This window comes from Chenopodium album, chromosome 15 (assembly GCF_948465745.1).
Source record: "Chenopodium album chromosome 15, dcCheAlbu1.1, whole genome shotgun sequence".
NCBI lineage: Eukaryota > Viridiplantae > Streptophyta > Magnoliopsida > Caryophyllales > Amaranthaceae > Chenopodium > Chenopodium album.
This window is the reverse complement of record NC_137848.1, coordinates 35093650-35119559: the sequence shown is the minus strand read 5'-3', so window position 1 is coordinate 35119559 and position 25910 is coordinate 35093650. Positions and strand designations below refer to the sequence as shown.

The window sequence follows — 25910 nt, the reverse complement described above, 5'->3', positions numbered from 1 at the left end:
ACATGCCCTTAGAATAAAACAATAATGGAACACCCCCCCACACTGGAACGGAAAACCGTCCACGGTTTGAACGAAAAGGGTAATAAGGGGTAGGGGGAAAGGGCAAAGATAGGCCCGAAGGCTCTAGTCCTCCATGTGGGAGCTAGATCCTTCTCCACTCAGACGCCATTCGTAGTCGACGTCGATAGGAGGGCCATGGGGCTCCCATCCACCGCTATCATCAGGTTGAAAACCACGATTCCGGTATTGCTCTTGTTGCCAATCCGGAAGAGGGTCAAAAGGAGGAGGCATCACTATGGGCTCCGGGGTGTACATGGGGTAATTGGGATCCCCACGATAATCACACCCGCCCGGGGCCCGATAGTCATCCCCCTCCGAGGTGGGGTAATCCACACGAGGGCCACCTTGAAAGGATGGCCCTTGCCAATAAGGCCAAGTCGGCTGACGGGGAGTCCCGTCGATATGCGGTTCCTCATAAGAAGGAACCGGCCCTTGCTGGGGCGGAAAATAGGGATAGTTCACGAGAGGGTCGAAATGCCCTTGGTTTACATGCCAATCATAAATATTGGCATTGTAAACCCCGTAACCATCGGCGGCCTCTGCCAACCGGCTTACTTGCAAGCTAAGATTTTGAAAAGAAGTTTCAATATTAAAAGGGGAAGTGGAAGAATTCATACCTCCCTCACTAAAGGAGAGGACGTGGAAAGGTCGGGATCCTTCCCCAAATTGAAACTGATGGTGCTCAAAATGTTGTTGATGATGATCTTGCTGATGTTGTTGTTGCTGCTGTTGCTATTGTTGTTGCTGCTGTTGTTGGTGACGAGAATGTTGGGAATCTTGCTCTCTTGGAGTCCAAAAGAGCTCACTAATGTTGCAGCGGGGAACTTGCCATTGATTCACGTCATCCCGCTGCTCGTTGGAGATGAAAGGGTTGGGTAGTGCGTACCATGATATATCGCGGACCATCCAAATTCGCACATCTACACCACCAACACGACAAGCAACCTCACGTATCATCCTGGCTTGTTTGAGTGAGAAAGAGAAGTGAAGAAATGAGGGGAAAGAGGGGAAATCGGCCTTCAAATTTGATTTTTTTAGCAGAAATCGTATGGAGTGGGTGCTCCTCATATTACGAGCGGCCGCTCCTCCTGATACGAAGCGGCCGCTCTAGCGGTCTGCCGAAAATATGAAAAAAATTTACTTGATGGAGCGGGCGCTTCACCTGTATGGAGCGGGCTCTCCTCTCCTTTAGAGCGGCCGCTCCTCTAGGCTGTTTTGAGGAGTGAAATTCGATCCTTTTCCTTCACTTAGCCACATTTCTCAATTCAACTTCCACCCTACAAAAGCAAAAACACAAAATTCATATGTTCAACTTCCAAAATTAATCCAAACCATTAAAACACAAAATTAAAAGGAAAAGAAACTCGGGTTGCCTCTCGAGAAGTGCTTCTTTATGAGGTCACTAGCTTGACCATGAGAAATGTTTCATCAAGGAGGGGGCTTGGGATCCAAAGGATCCAGCCTTAAATATTCAATTAGACCAACTTCTTCCTTGCAAAAATAGTGTTTCAATCGATGACCATTAACCATAAACTTGTTTACGTCCGCATCTAACTCAAAAGAACCATAAGGAGTAGTCTTTGATACCACAAAAGGCCTTGACCATTTGGACTTGAGTTTTCCCGGAAGCAAACGAAGCCTTGAGTTGAAAAGCAACACCTTATCTCCTACCTTAAAGCTCTTATTTCTTATATGTTGGCCGTGCCACTTTTTGGTCTTCTCCTTGTAAAGCCTCGATTTTTCATATGCATCATATCTAAGCTCCTCGAGTTCATTGAGCTTGAGCAATCTCTTTTCTTCGGCCAACGACATATCCATGTTTAGCTCCTTAATAGCCCACCAAGCTTTATATTCCAATTCCACTGGCAAATGACAATGCTTCCCATAGACTAACCGATAAGGGGTCGTACCAATAGGAGTCTTGTATGACGTTTTAAGATCCCATAGCGTGTCATCGAGTTTGAGCGACCAATCTTTCCTCGATTTGTTTACCATCCTTTTAGGGAGGTTCTTGATTTCTCGATTCGAAACCTACCAACTTTGTGATGAACTTCATATCTCTTGAGAAGAGCTTCAAATTGCTTTTCGGCGAAATGGGAGCCTCCATCGCTAATTAACACCCTTGGAACCCCAAATAGAGGAAAAATGATCTTCTTTAGAAGCTTTAGCACAACCTTATGATCATTGGTAGGAGAAGGTATGGCTTCAATCCACTTAGTTACGTAATCAACCGCTACCAAGATATATAAATTCCCACAAGAGGAAACAAAAGGCCCCATAAATTTGACACCCCACACATTAAAAGGCTCAACTTCCAAAATGTTTTGTTGAGGCATTTCATCTCTCTTGGTTATGCCACCACTTCTTTGACACCTATCGCATCTCAACACAAACTTGCGAGCATCCTTATTCATCGTCGGCCACCATAAGAGGGATTGAGAAATCTTTGCCACCGTCTTGTCAACTCCGCCATGACCTCCACATGGCAACGAGTGGCAATGCTCAAGAACTCCATCAATTTCATGATCCGGCACACATTTACGAAAAAGGCCATCTCCACATTGTTTGAAAAGGTATGGGTCATTCCAAAAGTACCTCTTTGCCTCCTTCAAAAACCGTTTCTTTTGTTGAGAGGAGAGTTCCGGGGGAATGACCCCACGAGCAAGAAAATTTGCTATATCACCATACCATGGGCTAGATGCTTAAAGCCAAAGCCATAAGAGTTTCAAATCCCATTTCCTCATTGATTTGCACATCTTCCTTGTTCTCAAAAGGAATCCTAGATAAATGATCCTCCACATAGTTCTCCGCTCCCTTTTTTTCCCTTATTTCCATGTGAAAATCTTGGAGGGAGAGAAACCAACGGATAAGTCGTGGCTTTGCTTCCTTCTTAGTCATGAGATATCGGACCGCTATATGATCCGTGTACAAAATCACCTTAGAGCAAATAAGATAAGATCGAAACTTGTCAAATGCAAACACCACTACTAACATTTCCTTTTCCGTTGTAGTGTAATTATTTTCCTTTTCCGTTGGAATTGTATGATGGTTGGGCTTGTTGCCCCCATTGTTGAGGTTGAGGTGCAAATCCGGGTAGTGATTGTCTCCAAGTTACTCCTACACCACTTCCCCTAAATCCATATGGCCTTGAGTTGTAAGCCGCAACATGTTCGGGGCTCAAGCCTCCACAATAAGATGTATCGTGGTTTGTACCACCACAATTTTGACATGAGAAGGAATTGACTTGAGAGGAGCTTGCCCCACTATTAACACTTGTGTTCAACTTTGCAAGCCCCTTGGTCAAAACCTCAATTTGATGTTGCAATTAATCAACCTTCTCTAATTCATACATCCCACTTTTTTTCGGTGCACTCCTCCTTCTACCACCCCAAGAGTAGTTCTTCGCCACTTCTTCGATTGTTGCCTCTACTTGGTTTTGGGGGATCTTGATCAATTTTATTAGCTCTAGACATGGGTTCCAATCTATCATAGAAGAATCGCATGAGCAAGCTTTGATTGTATTCATGGGGAGGACATGCTTGTACTAACTGCTTGAATCTTTCCCAAGCTTCACTAAGACTCTCATCTCGGCGGTCTTTTCCTCGGAACTAAATCTCTTCTTGTTCAAATGATGCAATCTTCCTTCTCATCTCGGCGGTCTTTTCCTCAGAAATGAATCTCTTCTAAAATGCCTTGACTATCTCTCTCCATGTTGTGAGATAATTAGGCCTCACTTGCTTGAGCCACTTCTTAGCTCTACCCAAAAGAGATTGGCGAAATAGATGCATTCGGATGTACTCTTGAGAAACTTGATTGGTTTGAATCATGGCACATAGCTCGAGAAATCTATCAAGGTGCTCAATAGGATCTTCACTTGGAGAACCCGAAAATTGCTCTCCTTGTACCATCCTTGTGTACTGGGGATGAATGGTAAAGTTGGTTTCCGTGACGGGAACCAGGATCCCTCCCGTGAACTCATAATCCTCCGGATTTCCAAACTCACGAAACAAAACTTCAACCTCTTCTCCCACCATTGTCTAACTTTGAGCACTTGAAGAACAAGAGTCACTCCCACTATCAACAATAGAACCAAGACCTCTTCCATCTTCTCGATAGAGACTACGGACTTGTCTCAATGTTCAATCGATCTCGTGGTCAATGTTATGTGTGGGCGAACCTTGAGATTGCCTAAGCATCCAACAAAGCTAAGCTAACAATATTCTGCAGAAGAGCGGTATACTCATCTTTCATAGCCGAAACCCCCAACTGTTACCCTCAGGTAGAAGGAAGAGCTCTTTTACACTCCTATTAGTCTCAAAACCGAGCTATCTGCTAAAGGAAGAAGTTCACTGCGAACTCCAATTCAAGCTTAAACTAGACTGGAGCTTTGATAGGAAGTGGACAAAGTCTACCTAGGCTCGTTGGAGTGAGCAACTCTCCAGATCTATTTTCAACTGCCATATACATTGGGATTTTTTTGAAGGAGATACTGGATGCTCTTAATTTTCCTTCTCAGTTCATTCAGTGGATTATGCTTTGTGTGTCAACACCAAAGTATTCAGTGATGGTGAATGGTACTTTACATGGGTATTTTGAGGACAACAACCAGTGCCATGTTGATGCTGGACCAGCTTATTCACCCGATGATGAAAAGAGATTCCCAGAAAACTAGGATCTGATAGAATGCCCCTTGGAAGGCGAATAAGTCCCCTACAGAGGCTAAGCGGTCGGGTCATGGATCTTGCACTTCACTTGAATAATGCCTTTTGAAATGGTAAAGAACCAAGCTGACCTACCTCTATCACTAAAGTATACCCTAAGATGTAAAAAATCTTCGGGTACTAAAAAGTATTGAGGTTCCGGCTGAGTTCTTGGCTATTTCCCCCGCCCTACCAGCTTCACCAACAATTAGCAATGACAATTAGGATAAAGAGAACAAAACAAAAAGGAAAGGCAAATAAAATTACTCTAATAATAGCAAAAATACATGCAAAACAAGCCGCTTCCCCGGCAACGGCGCCAAAATTTGATCGCGGGTTAATAGGTCGTTGGGACTACTACCCTAATCAAATTATAAATTTATAAACACTTTACTACCCTAATGCAAATATAGGGGTAAGAAAAGGATCGAATCCAAAGGAAGCACACAAGTTTATACACCAAATCAACTAATGCAAGAGTAAATGAGAGAATATTTTTGTTGGTTTTCTTGATTAAGTAAACTAAAGCAATTAAGAAAGGAAGACAAAAAGGATTAATCAAAGATAAACGAATGCTAGGGGTATGGGGGTGTCAAACATGATCGATCATAGATGAACAATGACGATTATCATGAATAACATTCCATAGAATGCTAAGTTCTACTCAAACAACTCACTTTCATGCAATTGTTTAAGCAAATCAATGAACTAAGTCTTATTCTAATCGAATCATTTTCATGCATCCAATTAGTAACTAATTATGGCAAGAGATTAAGAGTGCATAATACATAAAACTCCACTTAGATAATTCATTTTCATGGAATCATCAAAGTAAAGGTGAGCTCAGTCTAATCCAAATCATTCTCATGCATTTAGATTAGGGAACATCAAATAATGTGCTACTAATAATCTTAAGCTATTAAAAATTATATCTTTCATCAATTTATGGCATGATTTCAATCAAGTCATCATCAATCATCAACATTAACACATGTTTTTCACCCCTTTCCCCTAGCTAAAAACTTAGCCTAGGAAAGAGAAACTAGCCATTATAGCAAAACCAAATAAGGATTCAATAAACACAAAATTAAACATGATTGAAAACTAATAAAAACAATGCCAACAAGTTCAACTAGAGAGATAGATGAAATAAGCAATAACAAAGCAAATAAATCAAACAAAAAGAAAGGATAAGAGATTACTAAAGAGGAACTTGATTAAAGATGAAAGCTTGAAACTTTTGCATTGAAATAACCTTGAACAAAATCTTGAATACAATGAAGAAAACTTGAAGAATAAGCTACTTTCTCTCTCTAGATTAGACTTAAAATCTTAATAATCCTCTCATTACATTTATAAGGGTATTTATATCCCCCTCATTCCCCTAAATTAAGTCTAGAAAAAGAAATAAAAGAGTACGGAATACCCAGTGGAGCGGGCGCTCCATCGGGGGAACGGGCGCTCTACAGGGTCAAAACATAATCAACGACCCAAGGGGAGGGAGCACCCTGATAGGAGCGGGCGCTCCTACAGGTGGGAGTGGGCGCTCCTTCAGGTGGGAGCGGGCGCTTCTACAGATGGGAGCGGGTGCTTCTACATAATTGCCGCTCTCATCTGTAGGAGCGCCCTCTCCAGCAATCTGATCCGAAGCTTCAAAGTTTCTTCATTCTGGACTCTTCTCTCTTCCAAGGCATTCCAAAGCATCCCAAAGCATAAGCGAAGTCTCGGGAAAGGTAATGTACGCCTTTCATTCAATCTGCTCAAATACTCATACACAACATAAGCAAAGAAACGGAGGAAAGAGATAAAGAAAGAAGAAAAAGGGAGGAAACGCTAAGAAAGAATTAACATCACAAAAACAAAGATAAAGCGCTTTGAAAACGCTCAAACAAGCGCAAATGAGGGGAGAATTCTCGATGAAAAAAAGGATAAAAGAGTGGCATAAATGCCACTCATCACAAATCTCATCACAATGAGCATAAGTGGGAAAGGGGTTATCATGCATATTTGGATCATCACAAGGCATATTAGAAGCATTCAAGAGAATTCATGTAAAAATTAAAAGAATCTTGATGTTGAGAATCAAAACAAGAAACATTACATTCTCTATCATAAGAATCTCTAGCAAGCCATGTGAAGAAATTCCAAGCATGCATCATGGATAGACAAATGACAGAACCTACCATTATACGTGTTCTCAACCATTTCCCTAGTATAATCATTCATGCCCCGATAAGCTATACTACAAGCATCACTAAGAGAACACCCATAGGAATTAAGGAAACCATCTAATCTATCAAAGTGAGCATACAAAGGTTCATTATCAAATTGAGGAAAAGATAAGCATGCCATTTTTTTACATAAAACAAATAAAAGCAAATAGAAATCAAAGCTATGCACAAAAACCTAGCTAATCTAATCAATACAAATTAAAGAACGCCTTAGTCTCCGGCAACGGCGCCAAAATTTGATCACAGGTGAGTAGGTCGTTGGGACTACTAACCTAAACCAAATTAGAAATTTATGCACATAAAATTACACCAAACTAGTTAGTGGCAAGTAAAGGGTCGAACCACGAAGACTAAGTGTATCAATTTATGCTAATTAGACTAGTAGGATGGTCGAGATATAGAGAGAGGTACAACTAAAACACTACATAGAGCAAACAACAAAAACTAGGGAAAGTGGAATCCAATTACATCAATGCATTCAACAACAAAATTGCAATTATATGAAAATGATCTAAATTAGGAACGATCAACACACTCAACTCACTCCCGCGCAATTAAGCATGCTAATTATCCTACTAAGCTAATTTACTCTCTTGCAACTAACCTAACATAGATATGGAAGAATCTAGACTCTCAAACAACTCACTTCCGCACAATTAATTGAAATCACAATTAAGAACATAGATTCAATTAGCTAGAAAAATTCTAATCCATATAAGCATCATCCATACACAATAATCAAGAACCAATTGCATTCTAATCACAATCAATAATTCAATTCATCAAGATAATCTTCATCCATTTCCCTTAACAAAATCTAAGCAATCATGATGAACAAAACCATAGAAAACAAAGTAAAACAAGAAATAAAGCAAGAATCAAACAACTAATCTAGTTAATACTCAAACCAACAAACAATTTGGCAAAAACAAGAATTAATGAAAGCAATAAAGGTGAGAGAAATATAGAAAAGCTCATTGAAAATTTGAGAAGAGAATCCACTAATTTGCTTCTTCAAAATCTCAAATCTCCATTGAAATCCAAGCTTTCTTTCTCTAAAACTACTCATAAACTAGAGAGAGAAAATCCTAATCTAACCCTAAGACAGAAAATAATAAAAAAGAGACCTAAACTAATCTGATTTTTGGGTAATTAATGGTTAAGAGAGAAATAACCCCAAAAGGGGTAATTATATACAAGGTTAATAAAATAATAAAAGAAAAATAAAAGAAAAGAAAGTAATGAAAAGAAAAGGAAATAGAAAAAGAAATAAAATTAAAAAATTAAAAGAAAATAAAATAAAAAGGAAACAAACACCCACGAAATAGAAATCCCTTTCTTCTTCTTCGAATCCTTTGGCTGCTCCATTTCGCATCATCACCGTTCGCAATCATATCAAACGGCTGCTCTCATTCAATCATCAACTTCACCATGCATCATCACCTTTCATCGACATCATCAATTTTCATCTCCAATCAATAATCAATCAGGGTTGTTGGATTTCGAAATGCTTAAGGATTCACGAGAAAATCACGTGATTTCTAATGACCCATAGGAACGTCCGCGCACACCCATCGAAGCGGCCGCTCAAACCATCTGCCTCAAAATTGAAATAATGGAAGAAATTAGAGCGATCGCTTCATAATACAGAGAGCCCGCTCCGTATGGTTCTGACTTTTTGAATCTCAACTGGACCGTCAATTGCGATTTGCGGGTTTCTCTGTTCAAATTGACGTTGGTCTGTTGCCGTTATTCGATGCGGTTATTGCGGTGGTTGGGAAATTGTTTATGTTGTTGCGCGGCTTGATTGGTAGTAGCTGGTGGTGGGATTTGGTGCGGTGGTTGTTGTTTGCGTGGGGAGAAAGGGAAAGGAGGTGGCGAGGTGATTGCGGTGGCTGAAAGCAGCACTGCTGCTGTGTGCGGTGGCTGGGAGTTGCGTGGGAGTTGGACAGGTGGTTTAGCGATTTCGGTGGTTGTTGTTGCAATTGTTGCGTGGGGAAACAGAGGTGGTGTTGCTACTATGTGGCGGCTGGTGGTTTAGGCAGTTGTGCGAGGTGGAGCAGATGGGTGGATTGGTGTTGTCTGCGTGAAGAAGGGTGTTGCGAGGGGTTAGTTGTTAGAGTAAGGGCAGTGTTTGTGTGTAGCTTGAGGGTTGTGTAGGATAATGAAGGGTACGATGAAGGTTTAGAGTGGCTGAGAAAAAAAGGGCAGCTTGCTTTGTGACACATTTGACTCAAACCCGAAACACCAAACACGACCTACAACAAAACCGCGAGGGTATTATCAACAGATAAAATAAAATAAAGTAAAATAAAATTCTAAAACTAAAAGAAATAATAAAATCAAATTAAATTAAATAAAATAAAGAAAACAAACTAGAAACTAAAAGAAAATAAAAGAAGGAGAAAAGCGAGAAGATTATTTTATAACTGAACCAAGACTTAAAACATTAGAGAATAGGAAACATAAATAGATTACGAAATTAAACTAATAAAATCACTAAAAATTACCAAAACACTCAAATAACCGACAAAAGACGAGAATAAGAAAATAACAGAAATAAAGGATAAAATGAGCTAAATTATTGGAAAATAAGCCAGAAAACGACTCTAAAAACACCCCTAAAAGTAACATAAATGTCACTTGTCAAGGATGTTCATCAAGAAGTTCGAAGCAAATAAGAAGGCAAGCCTCTTGAAGCTATCAATACATCCGGCTAGCAAGTTACCAAACCATTGTTGGGCTATGCCCTTCAAGGTAGCCGGGAAGCATCTACACCACATGGCATCATCCAACCCCTGCATGTGTATAAGGTTGGTGTAGGCCATGAGGTGATCCTCAAGGTTGGTGGTACCATTGTAGGCACCAACCAAGACATTCTTAACCTTGGTCGGCTGTGCCACCTTGGTTATTTCCCGGGTGAACGCAGAGGTTTGTTCACTAAGTCTGAGCAGCCGGAGCTGCTACTCCAGGGGCTGGACATTGTATGCCACCTGTCCTCTAAAGAGGGTTGGCTGCATGAATGGTGGGACATATTACCCGTATGGCATCTGAGGCACATACTGGGTTGACCCGATCATTTGAGGGACGGAGTAGACAGTCTTGCCGCTTGTATAGCTCACATCCAAGGATTGATAATTCCTTGCAGAAGTGTTTTTGAAGCTGTCTAGGCAGCTCGCGTAGAAGCCGACTCAGACAGCTGCTGGTTTCTCTTGTTCTCGATGATGTGTCGAGCGTCGGAGAATGATTTCTTGCTGTCATCCAGTTGGACTTGTTGGATGACCTTTCTTGTGCCCTTCTGGGGCAGTAGAACTTTCGACCAGTCAATTGTAAGCGTAGCCTTCTCCTTTGGATGTGGAGTAGGCTGCTTGTCCCTGACCGGCTTCCTCCTCTCAGCTTGAGGAGTCTTCTTGGCCGACTAACCCTTGCTGGAGCCAGCCGTCCTTTTGTTAATCAGGTCCTTGATTTCACCCTTGAAACTTGTCATAAATTTCATGAGTTCGTCTTGGGTGACTGGAGCATAACCCCTTGTCGTCTAGGTTTCCCCAGCCGGTGGTCAAGTAGATCTACTAGGACTAGCTTCATTGTTGCTCCGTTCTAGTTTATTCATGGGACGGATGCGCTTAGAGATGAGTGACCCATTAGGAGCCACATGGGTTTCGACTTCACAGTTGTTGTCTGTATCACGGTTTGAATAGACCACCCCATAGGCCCTAGGCCGATTAGGTTCAAGCGGCGGTACAAACTCTTGAACCATCTTAGAGGTACTCTCCCCACAGACGGCGCCAAATGTTTTGGGTGTTTTTTTGTCCCTCGAGAGAGTTATGTCACCAAGACTGATTCCACACGGTCTGTACCTGTAAAACACGAAGACTCCGATTGGTAGAAGCTCCGCCTCTAACGATCAAGTTAGTATTGGTTGTAGGAGATGAAAAGCTGCGGAAAAGGTAAAAGTGAGATCTTTTCGGATTCCAACATCAGGTGTTTTCTCTAATGTGAGAGAATGTAGGTATGTTGTAATAAATGAAGGTGCCCCTAAAAAGGGGGGAATCTCCCTATTTATAGGGTCATTGGGAATTGTGCCCTTGCCTAGGTTACAGGAAACATAAGACTGATGGGCTGCGCTGCATTGCGGCTTTCTCGGGATTTGGGCCGTAAAGGCAATCTTTTTCTTAACATTCTAGGAGGGACACGTGTCAAATGATGATTGGTCCATTTTGGACCTCTCTGAAGATGACACATGTCACCTTCTATTAGGCCACTTGGTATGGGTATTTTTACCCAAAACAGCTTGGTTTTGGGTCGTGGTTATGAAAAGATGAAATTGGGTTAAGGTTTATGCGGATTTTAGGATAAGAAAATGGTTTGGGTTATTAAAATAGCTAATATGGCTTTTGAAATGATATTAGGCTAGAACAAAAAGTCTATTCAAGCATTCTTGGATCCATTATGAAAACCAGATCAAAATAGGCAATGAAAGTTCTTTTGTCATCGGGTTTTGGTCGGGGAGACATTTTTATAGGTGTCTATAGTTATGACATTGCTTTATGTCTTACTACAATATTTATTATTGATCATCATTTTTCATGTTTAATTGGGAATATGTACTTGAAAATCATGACTAATACAATAATTTGGAAAACCATATTAGCTTCCTTCACTAGTAGAAAAACTTTCATTTGCGTCGCCTTATTTGCGTCACTCATAGAAATAAGCAAAGCAAATGATATATTTTAGCTTCATTATAAGTTATTTCCATCGCTCATTAGCTATGAAGCGACACAAATAGTTAATTCACATGTTATTTGCGTCGCGTTTATTTATTAGAACGACACAAATAACACTCTTATTTGCGTCACTCCTTTAGGGACAAGTGACGCAAATGAGTTTGTGAGTTATTTGCGTCACTTCTTTAATTAGTGAGCGACGCAAATAGTTAATTCACATCATTGCATTTAAGTTATTTGCGTCACTTCTTTAATTAATGAGCGACGCAAATAAGTATAGGTATGTAATTAATTCTAAATTTTCTACCCATCTCGCCATTTGCTGCTGCCTCCAAATTCGATATACCTACAAAAAAAATACTCTTGCTACCCCATTTGTTGCTGCCTTCAACAACTGAATTCAACATAGCAAATCGACCAAACCAAAACCCCAGAAAAATAGAAAGATTGAAGCCAAAAATCACCCATTTTCGAGCACAAAATCGAACCAAAACCCCCAGCAAAATCGAACACTAAAAACCCCATAAAATAGAGCAAAAACCCCCCAATTCGAGCAGAAGTTTGTTGTATAAACCCCCAGCAAATTCGAACCCTGTAAACCCCAAAAAAATCGAACATTTTCCAGCCAAAAACCCCCCAATTCGAGCAGAAATTCCAAACTCAACCCCCAGCAAATTCGAACCTTGCAAACCCTAGAAAAATCGAACATTTTCCAGCCAAAAACCCCCCAATTCAAGCAGAAATTCTAACCTCAACCCCTAGCAATTTCAAACCCTGAAAACCCTAGAAAATTGCACATTTTTTAGCCAAAAACCCCCCAATTCGAGCAGAAATTCAAACCTAAAACCCCAACAAATTTGAACCCTTGTTTTCTTTATGATTTTTGTTGATTTAATGGTTGAATTTTGCCACAATCCCAGGTTTTTTTTTGCCCTGATTTTTAGGGTTTTGTGTTATTTTTAATTGGGTGCTCTTCAATTGTTGTGTTCAATGCATTTATTGATTCAATCTTTGAATTTTGCCTCTAATTAAGAGATATTTTCGGCTTTCTAGGGTTATTGTGATGTTTTATTATTTCTAATTGTTTGTGTTTTGGAATTGTTATTAGAAAAGCGAAGCTTTACAGATTTGATAAAGAAGGAAATTAATGGAAAGAAAGGGGTACTGGTACAGTGAAGTTTCTAAAGCATAAGGTTTCTGGGAAAGTTCGATTGGTTATGCGGCAATCTAAAACTCTTAAGATCTGTGCTAATCATCTGAGTATGCGACTTTATTTCTATCATTTTTTAATTGTTCTGGGTTTTGTTTTTTTTTTTGTATAATTATTGTGTGAAATTGCTTGAATTAATGAGTTTTTTCTATGAATGATCAATTTGTATTTGTAGTTATTGCGGGTATGATGGTTCAAGAGCATGCCGGGAATGAAAAATCTTGTATGTGGGTTGCTAGTGATTATGCTGATGGAGAGTTGAAGGAGGAGATGTTCTGTATCTGATTTGCATCGATTGAGAGTGAGTAAATTTGCTTTGAATTAAATGTTTATTATCTGTGTTGCTGGTCCAATATCCTTGTGTTTTTGCAATTTGCCAATTAAATGAATTTTAGGGTTATCTTTGAGTTTGTTGTCCAATTTTTTGATTAATTTGGTTTCCATTGCGAATTGCTAATTGATTTTAATCTCGATATTAATCTCGAATTTTGCTTGAAGAACCCCAAACATTGAATTTGTTGCCCTTTTACTGAATTTGATCTTAAAATTTGCTTAATTCTTCAAGTCTATTTGTGAATTTCATTCAACCCATACAATTTGCTGAATTTCCTCATCCTTAAAGAAGGTTTTTCTCATTAATCTTTTAGTTTTGCTAATTTCCCCTTTTAATTTTGCCTAATTTTGTATCTACTTTGCTATAATCCATACGATGTAACGAATGTTTTGGGTTTTGTCAATTTCTCATTACTATATGTTTACTTATTTCGTCAATTTCGATTCTGTTTTGCCTTATTAATCTGGTTTTTTCTTTCTATTTAATCAATAATTGAAGCTATAATTCCATTATATGTTGTCTATATATAAGCAGCACTTGAAGAACTCCCTGTCAAAAAGAAGAGGCCGAGAAAAAGACATTGATTAGGTATGTTTATTGCTTGTTTAATAATTTATGTTGTTTAATATATGAGTCAATGATTAATGTATTTGGTTGTCTATAATGAGTGCTTAATAACATATCCCCTGCTTCTATATATTTCAGATTTTTTTTTAATCTTTTAGTTTTATGCTTTTGATATTCGCTACTTTAAATTACCTTGATGTTATATGGGTAATATCGTTTGATTTTATAATGTCAGAATCTTTTTGGTTAGATGTTTAAAGACTTTTGTAGTGCTTCGCATTGAATTGTAAGCAGCTATATACCTGTACAAAATCTGTTCATAATAAACTTGTATCCAAGTTCTTAGGCTTAGTTGTTGGGGTGGGGGGGTTTTAGGGGACTGAAAAACTGATTGATTGCTGCTCTATTGTTGTTAGCTATAATGAATTTATTGCTTAGTCATCATGGTTCCATTGAAAATGTTTAATGTACAATAGTAGGGCAATGCTTGTAAAATTAATTACATTGGTTTGTCAATTGCTTTCCAATCAAGTGTCTGATTGAAACACCCTCTCTGTGCTTGAAATTTTGATGATGTTCACATATTTATTTATATTTTCATTAGGTTTTTGGTTTGTATACTTGTATAGAGAACTCAGGTATATGTATTATCAGACTGCCAGTATATGCTCCATGTAGATACCCTTGAGAAAGTGAGAAACATTCCAATGCTGCGTTTGTAGCTGATTGTATGCCTGGTTTTCTATCACAAGAAAGAGAATCTACGTGAGTGTGGCTACTACGTCATGCGTTATATGTACGAAATACTTGAACATCATCATAGAAGTGAGGATCTTATTAAGGTATGAGTTGTCAAATATTTCATTTTTGTTTGATGATTACAATTTAATGTTAGCTACAATCTTGAATTAAAACTTTCCTCTTGTATATTTGTTGTGTTGATAGGATTCTTCAAGAGCTACACCGTATACCGAGGAGGAGATAAATGAGATTCGAGATATTTGGGCAGAGTATTTTATATGTAATGTTGAACTTTAGATTTACACTTAGCGCATGTTGGACTCTTGTTTTGGATTATAGGCTTGACATGAATGATTATGGTTTATTGGTGTTGGGATGATGAGTATAATGTCAATGATATTGAGATGTAAATTATTGGACAGGTTGTTAATATAATGCCGTCATTCCCAATTTTATGGGTAGGCCAAAATACAAAGGAGACTTTGCCGAAATTTACATTTGCATTCATTAATATTGCATTTTTAATTTCAATTATTGGCGTTAGCATATTACTTTATACCACTACCAAGGAAAACAGGTACTACAAACATCTACAAGCAATTATTATAATTTTAAAAAAAAAAATTTCACATCATTTGCGTCACTCATTAAACAAACAAGTGACGCAAATAAAGCAATTTTGTATTGTCTAGTAAGTCATTTGCGTCACTCCTATATAAACAAGTGACGCAAATAACAAACAAGAAGTTGCTCAGAACAGCTATTTGCGTCACTTGTTTATAAAGGAGCGACGCAAATAACTCTTATTTGCGTCACTTGTTTATAAAGGAGTGACGCAAATGACTCTTATTTGCGTCGCCCCTGCGTCACTTGTTTATAAAGGAGTGACGCAAATGACTCTTATTTGCGTCGCCCCTAGGAGCGACGCAAATGATTTAAAAGTTATTTGCGTCGCGAGCAGTTGCGTCGCTCATAGAAGCAACGCAAATACACTATAAATCAGCGACGTAAATGAGCCTTTTTCTACTAGTGCTTATTCATTTAGAGGACTTAATAAATGGTCATGATATTTAGAAATGTTATGTGCATTAATATTTAACCAACTTAGTAATATTAGATTTTTTTTTCAAATTGAACAATGTTTGTATGCCTTTTGAATCAAAAATATTACTTTTCACAATTAAAAAAAAAAACTAGTTGAAGCCAATACGGGCAAAGCTGACTTCAATGATGCAACTTCGTACCATCATCCCCAATCCTTCATCCGCGGTTCATAACCATATGAAGTTAGTATTCTCATGGATTATGAATGGGATGTAACCTTCATGGATTAAGAATTGTAGTTTCCTTTGTCCTATTCAATTCGTAGAATCCATAAATGGTTTACAAATTCCTTAAAAATTTGTTGGTGGCTCCCTAATTTTTGTTCCAATCATTTAATTATGTCAAATCCTACTTCCTGTTATTGCTAAACATATACACCACATGCCTAAGTAGGTGGCTTTGATTGACACCTACAGTTCCCTACTTTATCCCTTGTCCCTATTCGTCACAAAATTAATTCCCACTTCCTAGAATTGCCAAGCATATTCACATATACTTAAGTAGACGAGCTTTGATTGAAGCCTACACCCCCCAAAATTCCAATTCAAATAGTGTATTCTACGTGAGACATACTTAATCTATTTTTTCATAGCTTAAGTGAGAAATTCTAAATCAATATATATGAGACAATATTGGAAATAATAAACACCTTGAGGGAGATCGATGAAGATGGAGATGAAGAGTCATAACTTTTGGAATGTAGATTTCAAGCATCCATTTGTAAATGGGAGTGAGATAAAAGAAAACGATGAATAATGTTGGGATGCACTTTTCAAAGGAAGAAGAGATATATGTGGAAACTATAAAGAAAAGGGAATGGAAAAGGAAAAGATTTAAGGAAATAATGTCACACCCTGACCCAAAACAAATTAGGGAGGGCCCTATTGTCACGAAATGTGTATCACGGGCCAACAACTGTCCCCATAAACCAACACAAGTCCTTCCAACGCATTTTGTCCTCATTCATGCGCACCCCGAGAAAATTTACCAGGAGATCACCTACCCAAGTCTACTCCCAGCCAAGCACGCTTAACTATAGAGCATCATAGCATATGAGCTCCTTAAAAGGAAGATGCATCTTGTTGGTATGAGTAGTATATAAAATCCTTTTAAAAACATCAATGAGAAGTATTACAAATAAGGTCATGTGCCAAACACGTGAGATTCTACAACAAAAATTGAGATAAGGTTTCATCTTGTATAAAAATTCTATTTCAAGTTTTTAAGTTGCTAGATTTTTAAAGAGTTATTTCTCACAAATTGACCTATATAAAGCGGATTTTTATGAAAAGATTTCCTAAAATTTTACCAATATAAACATATTTTTGTAGGACTTTAGATACTATAAGTTGAATTACATGAATCATATTCATAAGCATATAAACACCAAGATCAATGCATAACACATAAAGAACAATTAATAATACCTTTGAAGCATGAATCCACTAGCAATCGAGCAAGAACAAACGGGAGACAAAGAACCCCAAACATGATTCCTCTACTTGGTCCACGGGCACAGATTAAACCTCCACTAATGCTAGTTAGTCGTAATTAAACCCTTTCAATTAACCTTCTACGGAGAAAAGAGAAACACAAACTAACCACAAACCACCACACGCGCCATCTAGGTGGCCGGCCGTACGGACGAGGGGGAGGAGAGAGAGAGCCGTGAGTGAGAGAGAGGGGATTAGGGTTTTGGAACTTGGTTGCTTAAGTTGCAATTATCTGACTTGTCAATTGTTATTTCAATCTAAGTCATGGATCTTATTTATAGATCATATCTCTAAATAAGAGTCAGTGTCAAGCCCAAACACCTAATCCTAATCAAACTACTCTAGCCCAACACTCCTTATGGTTTGTCATGATCTCATGAGACCCATTAATGGGTCTCTTACTTGTTTAACCCAATACCCTTGTTGTGTGACCTCATAGGCTCATAGGATCCATCCTATTGGGCTTTGGACTATTTGACTAGCCCAAAGATCATTTATCATATATAGCAACAGACAATGATGACCCAAAAGAACAAACTTATTATCAATGATCCTTAATATATTTAGTAATTGCACTTATCGAAGACATAATTCCTTCAATTTTTACTATTCTCTATTATATATATGATCTATAGATTTAATAAACTATTAAAACTTATTTGTAACGAACTAGACATATTATTATCGAACATAACATATTTTTATTGAATTAATATTTTTTAATTACTTTTATGAGATTTTCTTACTATTATGCTATTAAAGTGAATAGATTAAGGCCTTAGTATAGCATGTTAATACCATATATGTAATAGTGTAAAAAGTACTTAACATCTTAAATAACGGAATAATAATAATTTGATAATTTTTTAAATAGTATTTTCCTAAAATGATATCTAATTTTTTCTAATCCTCGCTCCCCCGTTGGCTTATATAATAAAAAAATAAATAAATTTGAAATGCTTGACTTTCTTTATTGATTTGGTGCATAAATCTCATGAATCTGCTAGACATATACATTGTCAGACTAATGGCTACAAATCATTGGCAGATCTTAAACTAGTCTTAAGCGACCATGTATACAAGATATATTGAATAAATTTGTTTGATGCCAAACAATAAACAAACATATTTTTTCACATTTTTCGCACTTTAATATTTTTAACAAAATAACAAGTAACCTTTCATGATTCTATTACCGCTTTTTACACACTTCATTATACAACAATTAAAATAATTTCCAAAATGTAGTTTAATTACAAAATAAAAAGAACAGTTCATTCAAATTTTACGAAGAATAAATTTATATGATATTCAATTTTGTGATATCAAGTTATAGTGGTTTGAATCTACATATCATAAGGCTTCTACATGGATGATAGAATAATTTTTTTAAGATAACATAAAATATTGTATAAATAGGAGAAACTAAATTAGAGCCAATTAAAAAAATAATAATAATTAAAAAGTGTCAAGCAATCATTGAACTCACAATACCACGTAACTTTCATTCATTACTTGTTAGCTTCTCAATTTTGTCACACTAATCCACAAAGTTTAGAGGCCAAAGAAGAGCTTTTAAAGTGTAGACTTGTCATTTTCAAGATATTTAAGCATAGAACTTTGCTACTCCTTCCATGTCTTCTCTTTCTCACTCTCTCTTTCTCTCTATTTTTTTTTTTTTTTTTTTTTTTTTTTTTGTTAAATTTCATTAATTTTTGAATGAAATTACTAAACCTTTTATAAGACTAGTACTCTATGCACACGATGCGTACAAATGGACTTATTCGTATAACTTAATCAATAAGGATATAGAATTATGAACAATGTAAATATTTTCGCGGTAGATTACTAATTATTAAAAATTGTCTACAACATTTTTCAGTTTTTTTTTTATTAATTAATTTCTTAAGAAAATTCCATAATTTTGGGTATTTTATATGTTAGCCATCGAAGTTCGACTCAATAAAAATTCTAGTATAGTCGTCGACTACGGACGGCCATCTTCGACTACGCTAAGAAATTTAATTTGAACCGTTGATATTTATTTATCTAATCCTAGCCATCTAATCCAACACCTATGTTACACAATCATCAAGAGCTTGTTTGGTTACTTAGATAAATCTTTTTACACACATGCATGTTATTTTTTTTAATAAAATAAAAATATAGCTGATTTTAATTTAAATATATGATCTTTAACCTTAAATCATTTTTCACATTAAAATTGGACTTGATCTTCAACCTATGTCATCTTAATTCCTAACAATTACTTTTGCATGCCCCCGGTTTACAATAATTTTATTGTACATCGAACAATTTGCGGAAAGTACCCCTTTTTTCTTACAAAAGTGACCCTTTTTTCTTTATAAAGTGACCCTTTTTTTTTACAAAAGTGACCCTTTTTTTTAACAAAAGTGTTTTTTTTTTCACAAAAATGAACTGTTTTTACAAAAGTGACCCTTTTTTGTCACAAAAGTGACCCTTTTTTTTCACAAAAGTGACCCATATTTTACAAAAACGCAGTACTGTCCGCCAACCTTCAAAAAAAAAAAATGGGTCACAAAATTCAGAAAATATACCTTCAACTTTTTCGTTTGAACTAGTAGTAGGAGGAGCAATTGTCTCTTTCTTTGAAAGCTTAACATTCGCCATTATATTCAAAAACTAAAATCAAGATCGAATTTACATGAACATACCTTAAAATAACCAAAAATACAAAATATAGATGAACATACATACCTCAAAATTGGATGTAAAAGAAGAATTAACACAAGAAATTACAAAATTAAGTTGAAAACCAAGATTAGATAGAAAAACGAGAGTGAAATTGAAGAACCAATGAGATAGAAACTAGAAAGAGGGGTAAAGAAGAGGAGAGAGAAAAAGAAGAGCAGAGGAAATAGAAAAAACAGAAGAAGAAAAAAAGCAGGAGAGAGAAAATATGAGAGTGACTGCCATTCAATAACTTATTGTAAACCCGCTTTTTTTAAACTTTTGTGAATTCCTAAACATTCCATCTTAAACCAAAAAATTATTTTGATGAATTTATCAATCTAACTGCAGTATATAATCATTTATATTATTCAATTCATCAATTGTAGAAACAATTAATTTATTCGTCAATTATAGTAATGTGATTCGAATATTAGTTAGATTAAAATAAACTTCAAAGTTCTAGTAATTTATTTAAAGATTCAAATAACATTTATTTCCGTATTAATTAAAATAATTTTGTGATTAATTTAGATATAATTAATGATTAATCTTGTTGAATGTTGAAGATTATTATTTAGTTAAACGCATCACAATGAAATAATAATGTGATGCGTTTAACTAAGCAACCAGGTGCATATTAGCTACGGAGTAATAATCAATAACAAAACTTAAGTATTAATCATATGATACGTAACCAAGAAGGCTAGAAAAATTTATGGAGTATTACTCCAACCTGTCATGGAGTATCATTTATAATATATACTTTGTATATTTCTTCCATACACACGTAAAAAAGGCCAATCAAGTGATTGGAAATTTTTTTTTTTTTTTTTTTTTTTTGACGAGGCAAATTCTTTAATATTATCATGTATATATATAAAATAATTTGTATATGTTGATCCTCCTTCGCATAATTTTAAATGTTATTAAATACAAAAATTTGGCAAAAATTAATCTTTTAATTTTAAACGTTAATGTTATATTTAAGATATTATAACAAATCTGCTCAAAAAAATAAATAAAAAAATTGTAACAAATTATAAAGATAAATAAGGATAGAATTAGTAAAAAAAAAAAAAAAAGTTTACCATGATTTAAGGAAAGGAATTTTAGATTTTAACACGTCAAAAAAAACACAAAAAATATTATTAAACACTATTAAAAAAAAATATTTTAACACCAAAAAATATTTAAAAAAAATAGGTTTTTACCACCACTTAACTGGTTCATGGATGAAAGCCGTTAGTGGGACCTACAATGCTTACGTCTCAAAATATATTTGGTCCAAAATAAAAAAAAAAGAAAACAAAAACCCTAAAACTAAACCAGTCACTGACGTGGGGAAAACTATGTCGTTGAACTAATCCTCCCTACGGTCAAACAAATTTATAATCACTCAACTACCTAAATACAAGTATAGAGGTAAGTCAAGGGTCAAACCACTAGGAACGGTTATGTTCAAGTATTTCTAATTAACGCCTAAGCTAGGTCGAAGTCTAAAGTGAAAGGTAACATTATTCTACTTCCTAAATCAAGAACCAAACAAATGAAACACTAGGGAGTGGGGATCAACATGCATTCATGATAATCAAGCTAATTAGGGAGTCAAGCAATCCAAGCAATGCAAAGACAAATAGTAGGAGCAATTAGGGGCATTAAACTAATCATCCTCACACTCTCTAACATAGATTTCTCTAGTGCTAAACAATATGAAGAAACATAATCAAATACTCAACTAATTATGATCAAACCGATATCAAGTGGTCATGTCAATCAATTCAATCACGCAATCAATGCTAGCAATCATGGTTAGCTATTCCAATCAAACTTATGCAACTTGCAAACCTCTATGAATCAATTTAATCACAACACAAGAACTACTCAAATTCCCAAATCAACCTCAATCCATCAACCACACATGTTTACCCACACCCTAGCAAGTAAACTACTCAAGAAACATCATCATCAAATCTACTATCAACTATAGAGAACAAGAATCAACAAAATATCAAGAACAATTACTCTAATCAAACATCAAATATCAAAATCAAACCAAACAAACATCAAATTAAACAAAGCAATTGAATGAGATAGAGTTTAGAAATGCTCATTGATAATTAGGAAGATCTCCAACACAATTGTCACACTTGCATCTTCAATCTCTCAATCACCATTGAAATTCTTCACTTTCTCTCTCTAAAACTACTCCTAAACTAGCCTAATCTAGAGAGAGAAGCTCTCAACCTAAGAGAGAGAAAACTATTCTAAAACTAAAGAATTACATGAATGAAGAATAAAGGAAACCAAAAACTATATAAACAAAAGGAGAAAAGAGGCTTAAAATCGTAAAAGACCCAGAAACCCGCGCCCGCGGAGAAATCGGCCGCGCCCGCGGAGAAGAACGGACACCCCAATAGCCGCGCCCGCGGCCCAAGCTCGCGCCCGCGGGGCCAAGGCCCGCGCCCTCGGGGAGCCCTCGGGACAACCGCGGGTGCTTACTGCCCAAAAACGGCAGTTTTGGAGCTGCAGCAACCCCGCGCCCGCGGGTACTGTAGCCCGCGCCCGCGGCAGAATTTCAGGGCTAACTTCGAAAGGCTGTAACTCTCAATCTATGAATCGTATGAGGGCGTGCGACCTATCATTGGAAAGCACTTTAAGTCTAGTTTCTAACCCAACTTTAATCACATCAATCCGAGTTGTAGAACTTGAGATATGGCTGAAACAATGAACAAAGGTCCTATTTGAAACTTTGCAATCCTTCGTTTTCCTTTGTTTCAAACTCAAATTCAATTCCGAAAAGTGCATATTGATGCTAGTGGGTGCTATTTTCAATTTCCATGCATATAGCCCGCGACGTACTTACAAAACAACACAAAGAAACGGAGAAGCGAGAGAAATAGTCGAGAAATGAATAAAATGATAAGAAAACCATTAAAAGCATGCATTTCTCTAAACCAACACAAAATAACACAAATCGAGCATTATTCTCTATAAACACGACACAAACGACTAAAAACGAGCATAGAAATATAAAGAAAACATAGCCTAAAGGTGCCATAAATGGCACGGATCAAATTCCCCCAAGCTAAACTTTTGCTCGTCCTCGAGCAAAACAAAATCCAACCCAAGGGAAAAATGATGACATTATTCAAGGAAAGAAAGAAACGAGAAAACTAGAGAAGATGGGAATATACACTAACTCACTTTCGTAGGAATCACGGTCAATTTTAGCAACTAAAGACAAGCCATTTAAACCCCTAGATCGCCCTAGAGGACGAGTGATGCTCTCGTAAGGGTATCCTATGAGTTTACCCATAACTCTCATAATAATACAAACAAGGCAAAGCATGAAAAAGAAAACAAAATACAAGAAAAGAAAACAAATGTTCATGAAAGGAATTTTGCAAATGTACAAGCACAAGTGAATGCAAATCTTTCTAAACAAGTAAGGGAGTGCACGATATAAGATACCGTACCTAAGGTTGATTGAAACATAAATATGCTAAGCATAGGAACTAGTTATCACACTCCACTTTCATCCCAAACGGTCTTACCGTGTTCCCCCTACTAATCTCATATCTCCCCTTAGTGAGCATCTCATAGATTCCGCGAAGGAACCGGAAAAAGATCAAATTTTTGGGCTACTCGACATCTTGACTTCGCATCCCCTTTCCTTAGGCAATGACCCATGATTCCCTCCCCCGAATAGTGACTCAACTTTCTAGGTCGAAAGGTCTTTCCTCAAGGTTGTAACGTAAGGCATAAAGGGTGAAGGTAGGCTAAATTTTTTAAAATTTGGCGGTTTTCCTAAAAAGTGAAGCAAAAGGGTGATCAATCCTTAACAACACGATCAAGAAATCACCAAACAAAAGCAACACCCCCAAGCTTATTTGAAGCTATACTCACAAGAAATATATACAACAAGCGTAAACGCTTCTCCCCCAAGCTTAAATGAAGCATTGTCCTCAATGCTTAGAAGGAGAAAAGAATACATCAAAATATTTTTGAATTTTTACTTTTTTCAATTTTTTTTTTCTTTTTTTTTACTTAAACTTGCAATGTCCTCGCCTTTTGCTAAATTCGGACGGCTTTTTCTATAATGCAATTTATTAGTCCATGCCTTGTATGATTAAGGACGGATTTTACTCAACCACTTGCCATTATTCACAAAGAAGACTTAATCACAAACTAGCACTCATAAAAACCAAATTTCCAACTTATCCACCACAAACTCCATCATACATGATCAATTTGCTTCACAAAAAACCAAGAATAGAAAGAAAATGAAACAAAAGGCCAAAGAACTAAAGATGTGGCTTGAAAAGAAGGAAATAGGCTCAAATGGTTGCAAGAAGGCAAATGGAAACCCAAAAACAAAAATGAATCAAACTAACCTAAAAATAAAAAATACCACCCCAAAAAAGGTGCCTTTGTCCTCCCTAGATAGCTCGGTCTCGGGTTTAAGAATCATACATCAAGCTTTATAGATTAGGCTTGCAAAGTCAAGGATCCATGCCACTCATGCAAGAATATGATGAAAGCTTGAACAAATATAAATCTCACATGGTTGTAGCAAAAACTCACTAAGGTTGTCAAATCGAAGATAGGGAGCAACTACCAAACATGCCACAAACAAGTAGAATCCGGCTTCATGATCCCCCTAGTTCTAGACAACTACATTAGCATGCTTTATCCTAGAATCAACCAAACGTAATCTCAAACCGTGCACACCACTACCATTTAGGAAGAAAAGCATTCAATTATACAAGTCCAAATGTTATTATGTCCAAAGCAAGAACAAAACAAAACACATTGCAAAATTGCCTTGATAGAAACAAAAATCTTTTTGGAGTTTTCAAAATATAAGAACATGGAAAAGCATATACAAAGGTGCATAGCATACATGAATCAACATCCCACCAAACATGATAGAATACCCTCCCCCAAGCTTGAATGAGACATTACACTCAAACATAAACCAAAAAAAAAATCCATGGGAAGGGAAAACAAGGAGATCAATCCAACAAACCAACATATGTCCAACAAGTCGTCATTCACTAGAGAGAGAGCAAGGAAGGATATTACCGGATATTAGGTGGGTGTAAAAACCCGCAAATTACCCAATTTTACCCTTTCAAGGCTAACAACCTCTAGTATTGAATTTGCCTTCCTTATGCTAGCAAAAATAGGAGTCAACCTTCCTTGATTCTTGATCCGTATTGAAGCACCAAAGTATATCAAGTCATGTACCTAGCAAAAGGCACACAAACATTTCCATGAGATAAAGTCTATTCTAAAAATAAAAGAAAATGAAAGCAATAAAACACGGGTTACTTCCCGAGAAAGGCTTGCTTAGGGTCCAAGCTTGACCGCTCTAGAAAATAATAATTCAACGCACGCAAGAGCTTGTCAAATGCACTACTACACATTTCATATGACAGTAAGTATGCACATGACAAAATAAAGGCATGCAACAAGCTTAGTGCACACCTATGGAATTGAGAAGAAGTATGCCAAGAAGAAGGAGAGAAGGGAAAAACAAGAATATAAGAAAAAGGAAGAGAAATTAAAGAAAAAGAAGAAGGCATACTCCTCCCAACAAAATATTTTTGGTTGGAAATCCCACCATCATCCTCAAAAGTCATCAAATGAGGCACTTGGGGGACTAAAGGCTTTTCAAGAGGAGGGGATATGAGAAAAGAAGGTAATGACATGGGATAGGAGGGAGCAAGATCAAGCTTTCTTGAAAATGAGGTGTAAGGTGAAGGAATAGGAATTGGTTGCTCACTTACACCACTAACCATAGAAATACAAGTTCTCTCATCCAATGAACTCACATCCAAAGGGCTCTCCTCCAACTCATCATCATTTAAATTAAGCTCATTCTCAATCACATCCTCCTCATTAACTTCACACCCTAAATGAGCTCTCAAAAGCCGCAAATCATCATCAAGGTTCAAAGGAAGCTCATCAAAGGGTTGAGGGTCAAACTTGGGAGGTAGCTCAAAATAAACATGAGAAGTACAAT

General features: G+C 36.8%; 1 protein-coding gene and 1 long non-coding RNA gene across 2 annotated transcripts; one reads left to right on the top strand and one right to left on the bottom strand.

Annotated features, from left to right (window-relative positions):
- Positions 1–1320: 1320 nt before the first annotated feature.
- On the bottom strand, positions 1321–2055 carry LOC145581094 (uncharacterized). Its single transcript, XM_081638161.1, has 2 exons — positions 1626–2055; positions 1321–1337 (listed from the first exon to the last, which is right to left on the bottom strand). Exons 1-2 carry the CDS (start codon positions 2053–2055, stop codon positions 1321–1323), a joined length of 447 nt encoding a protein of 148 aa, XP_081494287.1.
- A 10435-nt stretch (positions 2056–12490) lies between these two features.
- On the top strand, positions 12491–13605 carry LOC145582170 (uncharacterized). The gene is made up of 3 exons (XR_014099807.1): positions 12491–12638; positions 12827–12978; positions 13104–13605. It is a non-coding gene; the product is annotated as an uncharacterized LOC145582170 (long non-coding RNA).
- Positions 13606–25910: the final 12305 nt, after the last annotated feature.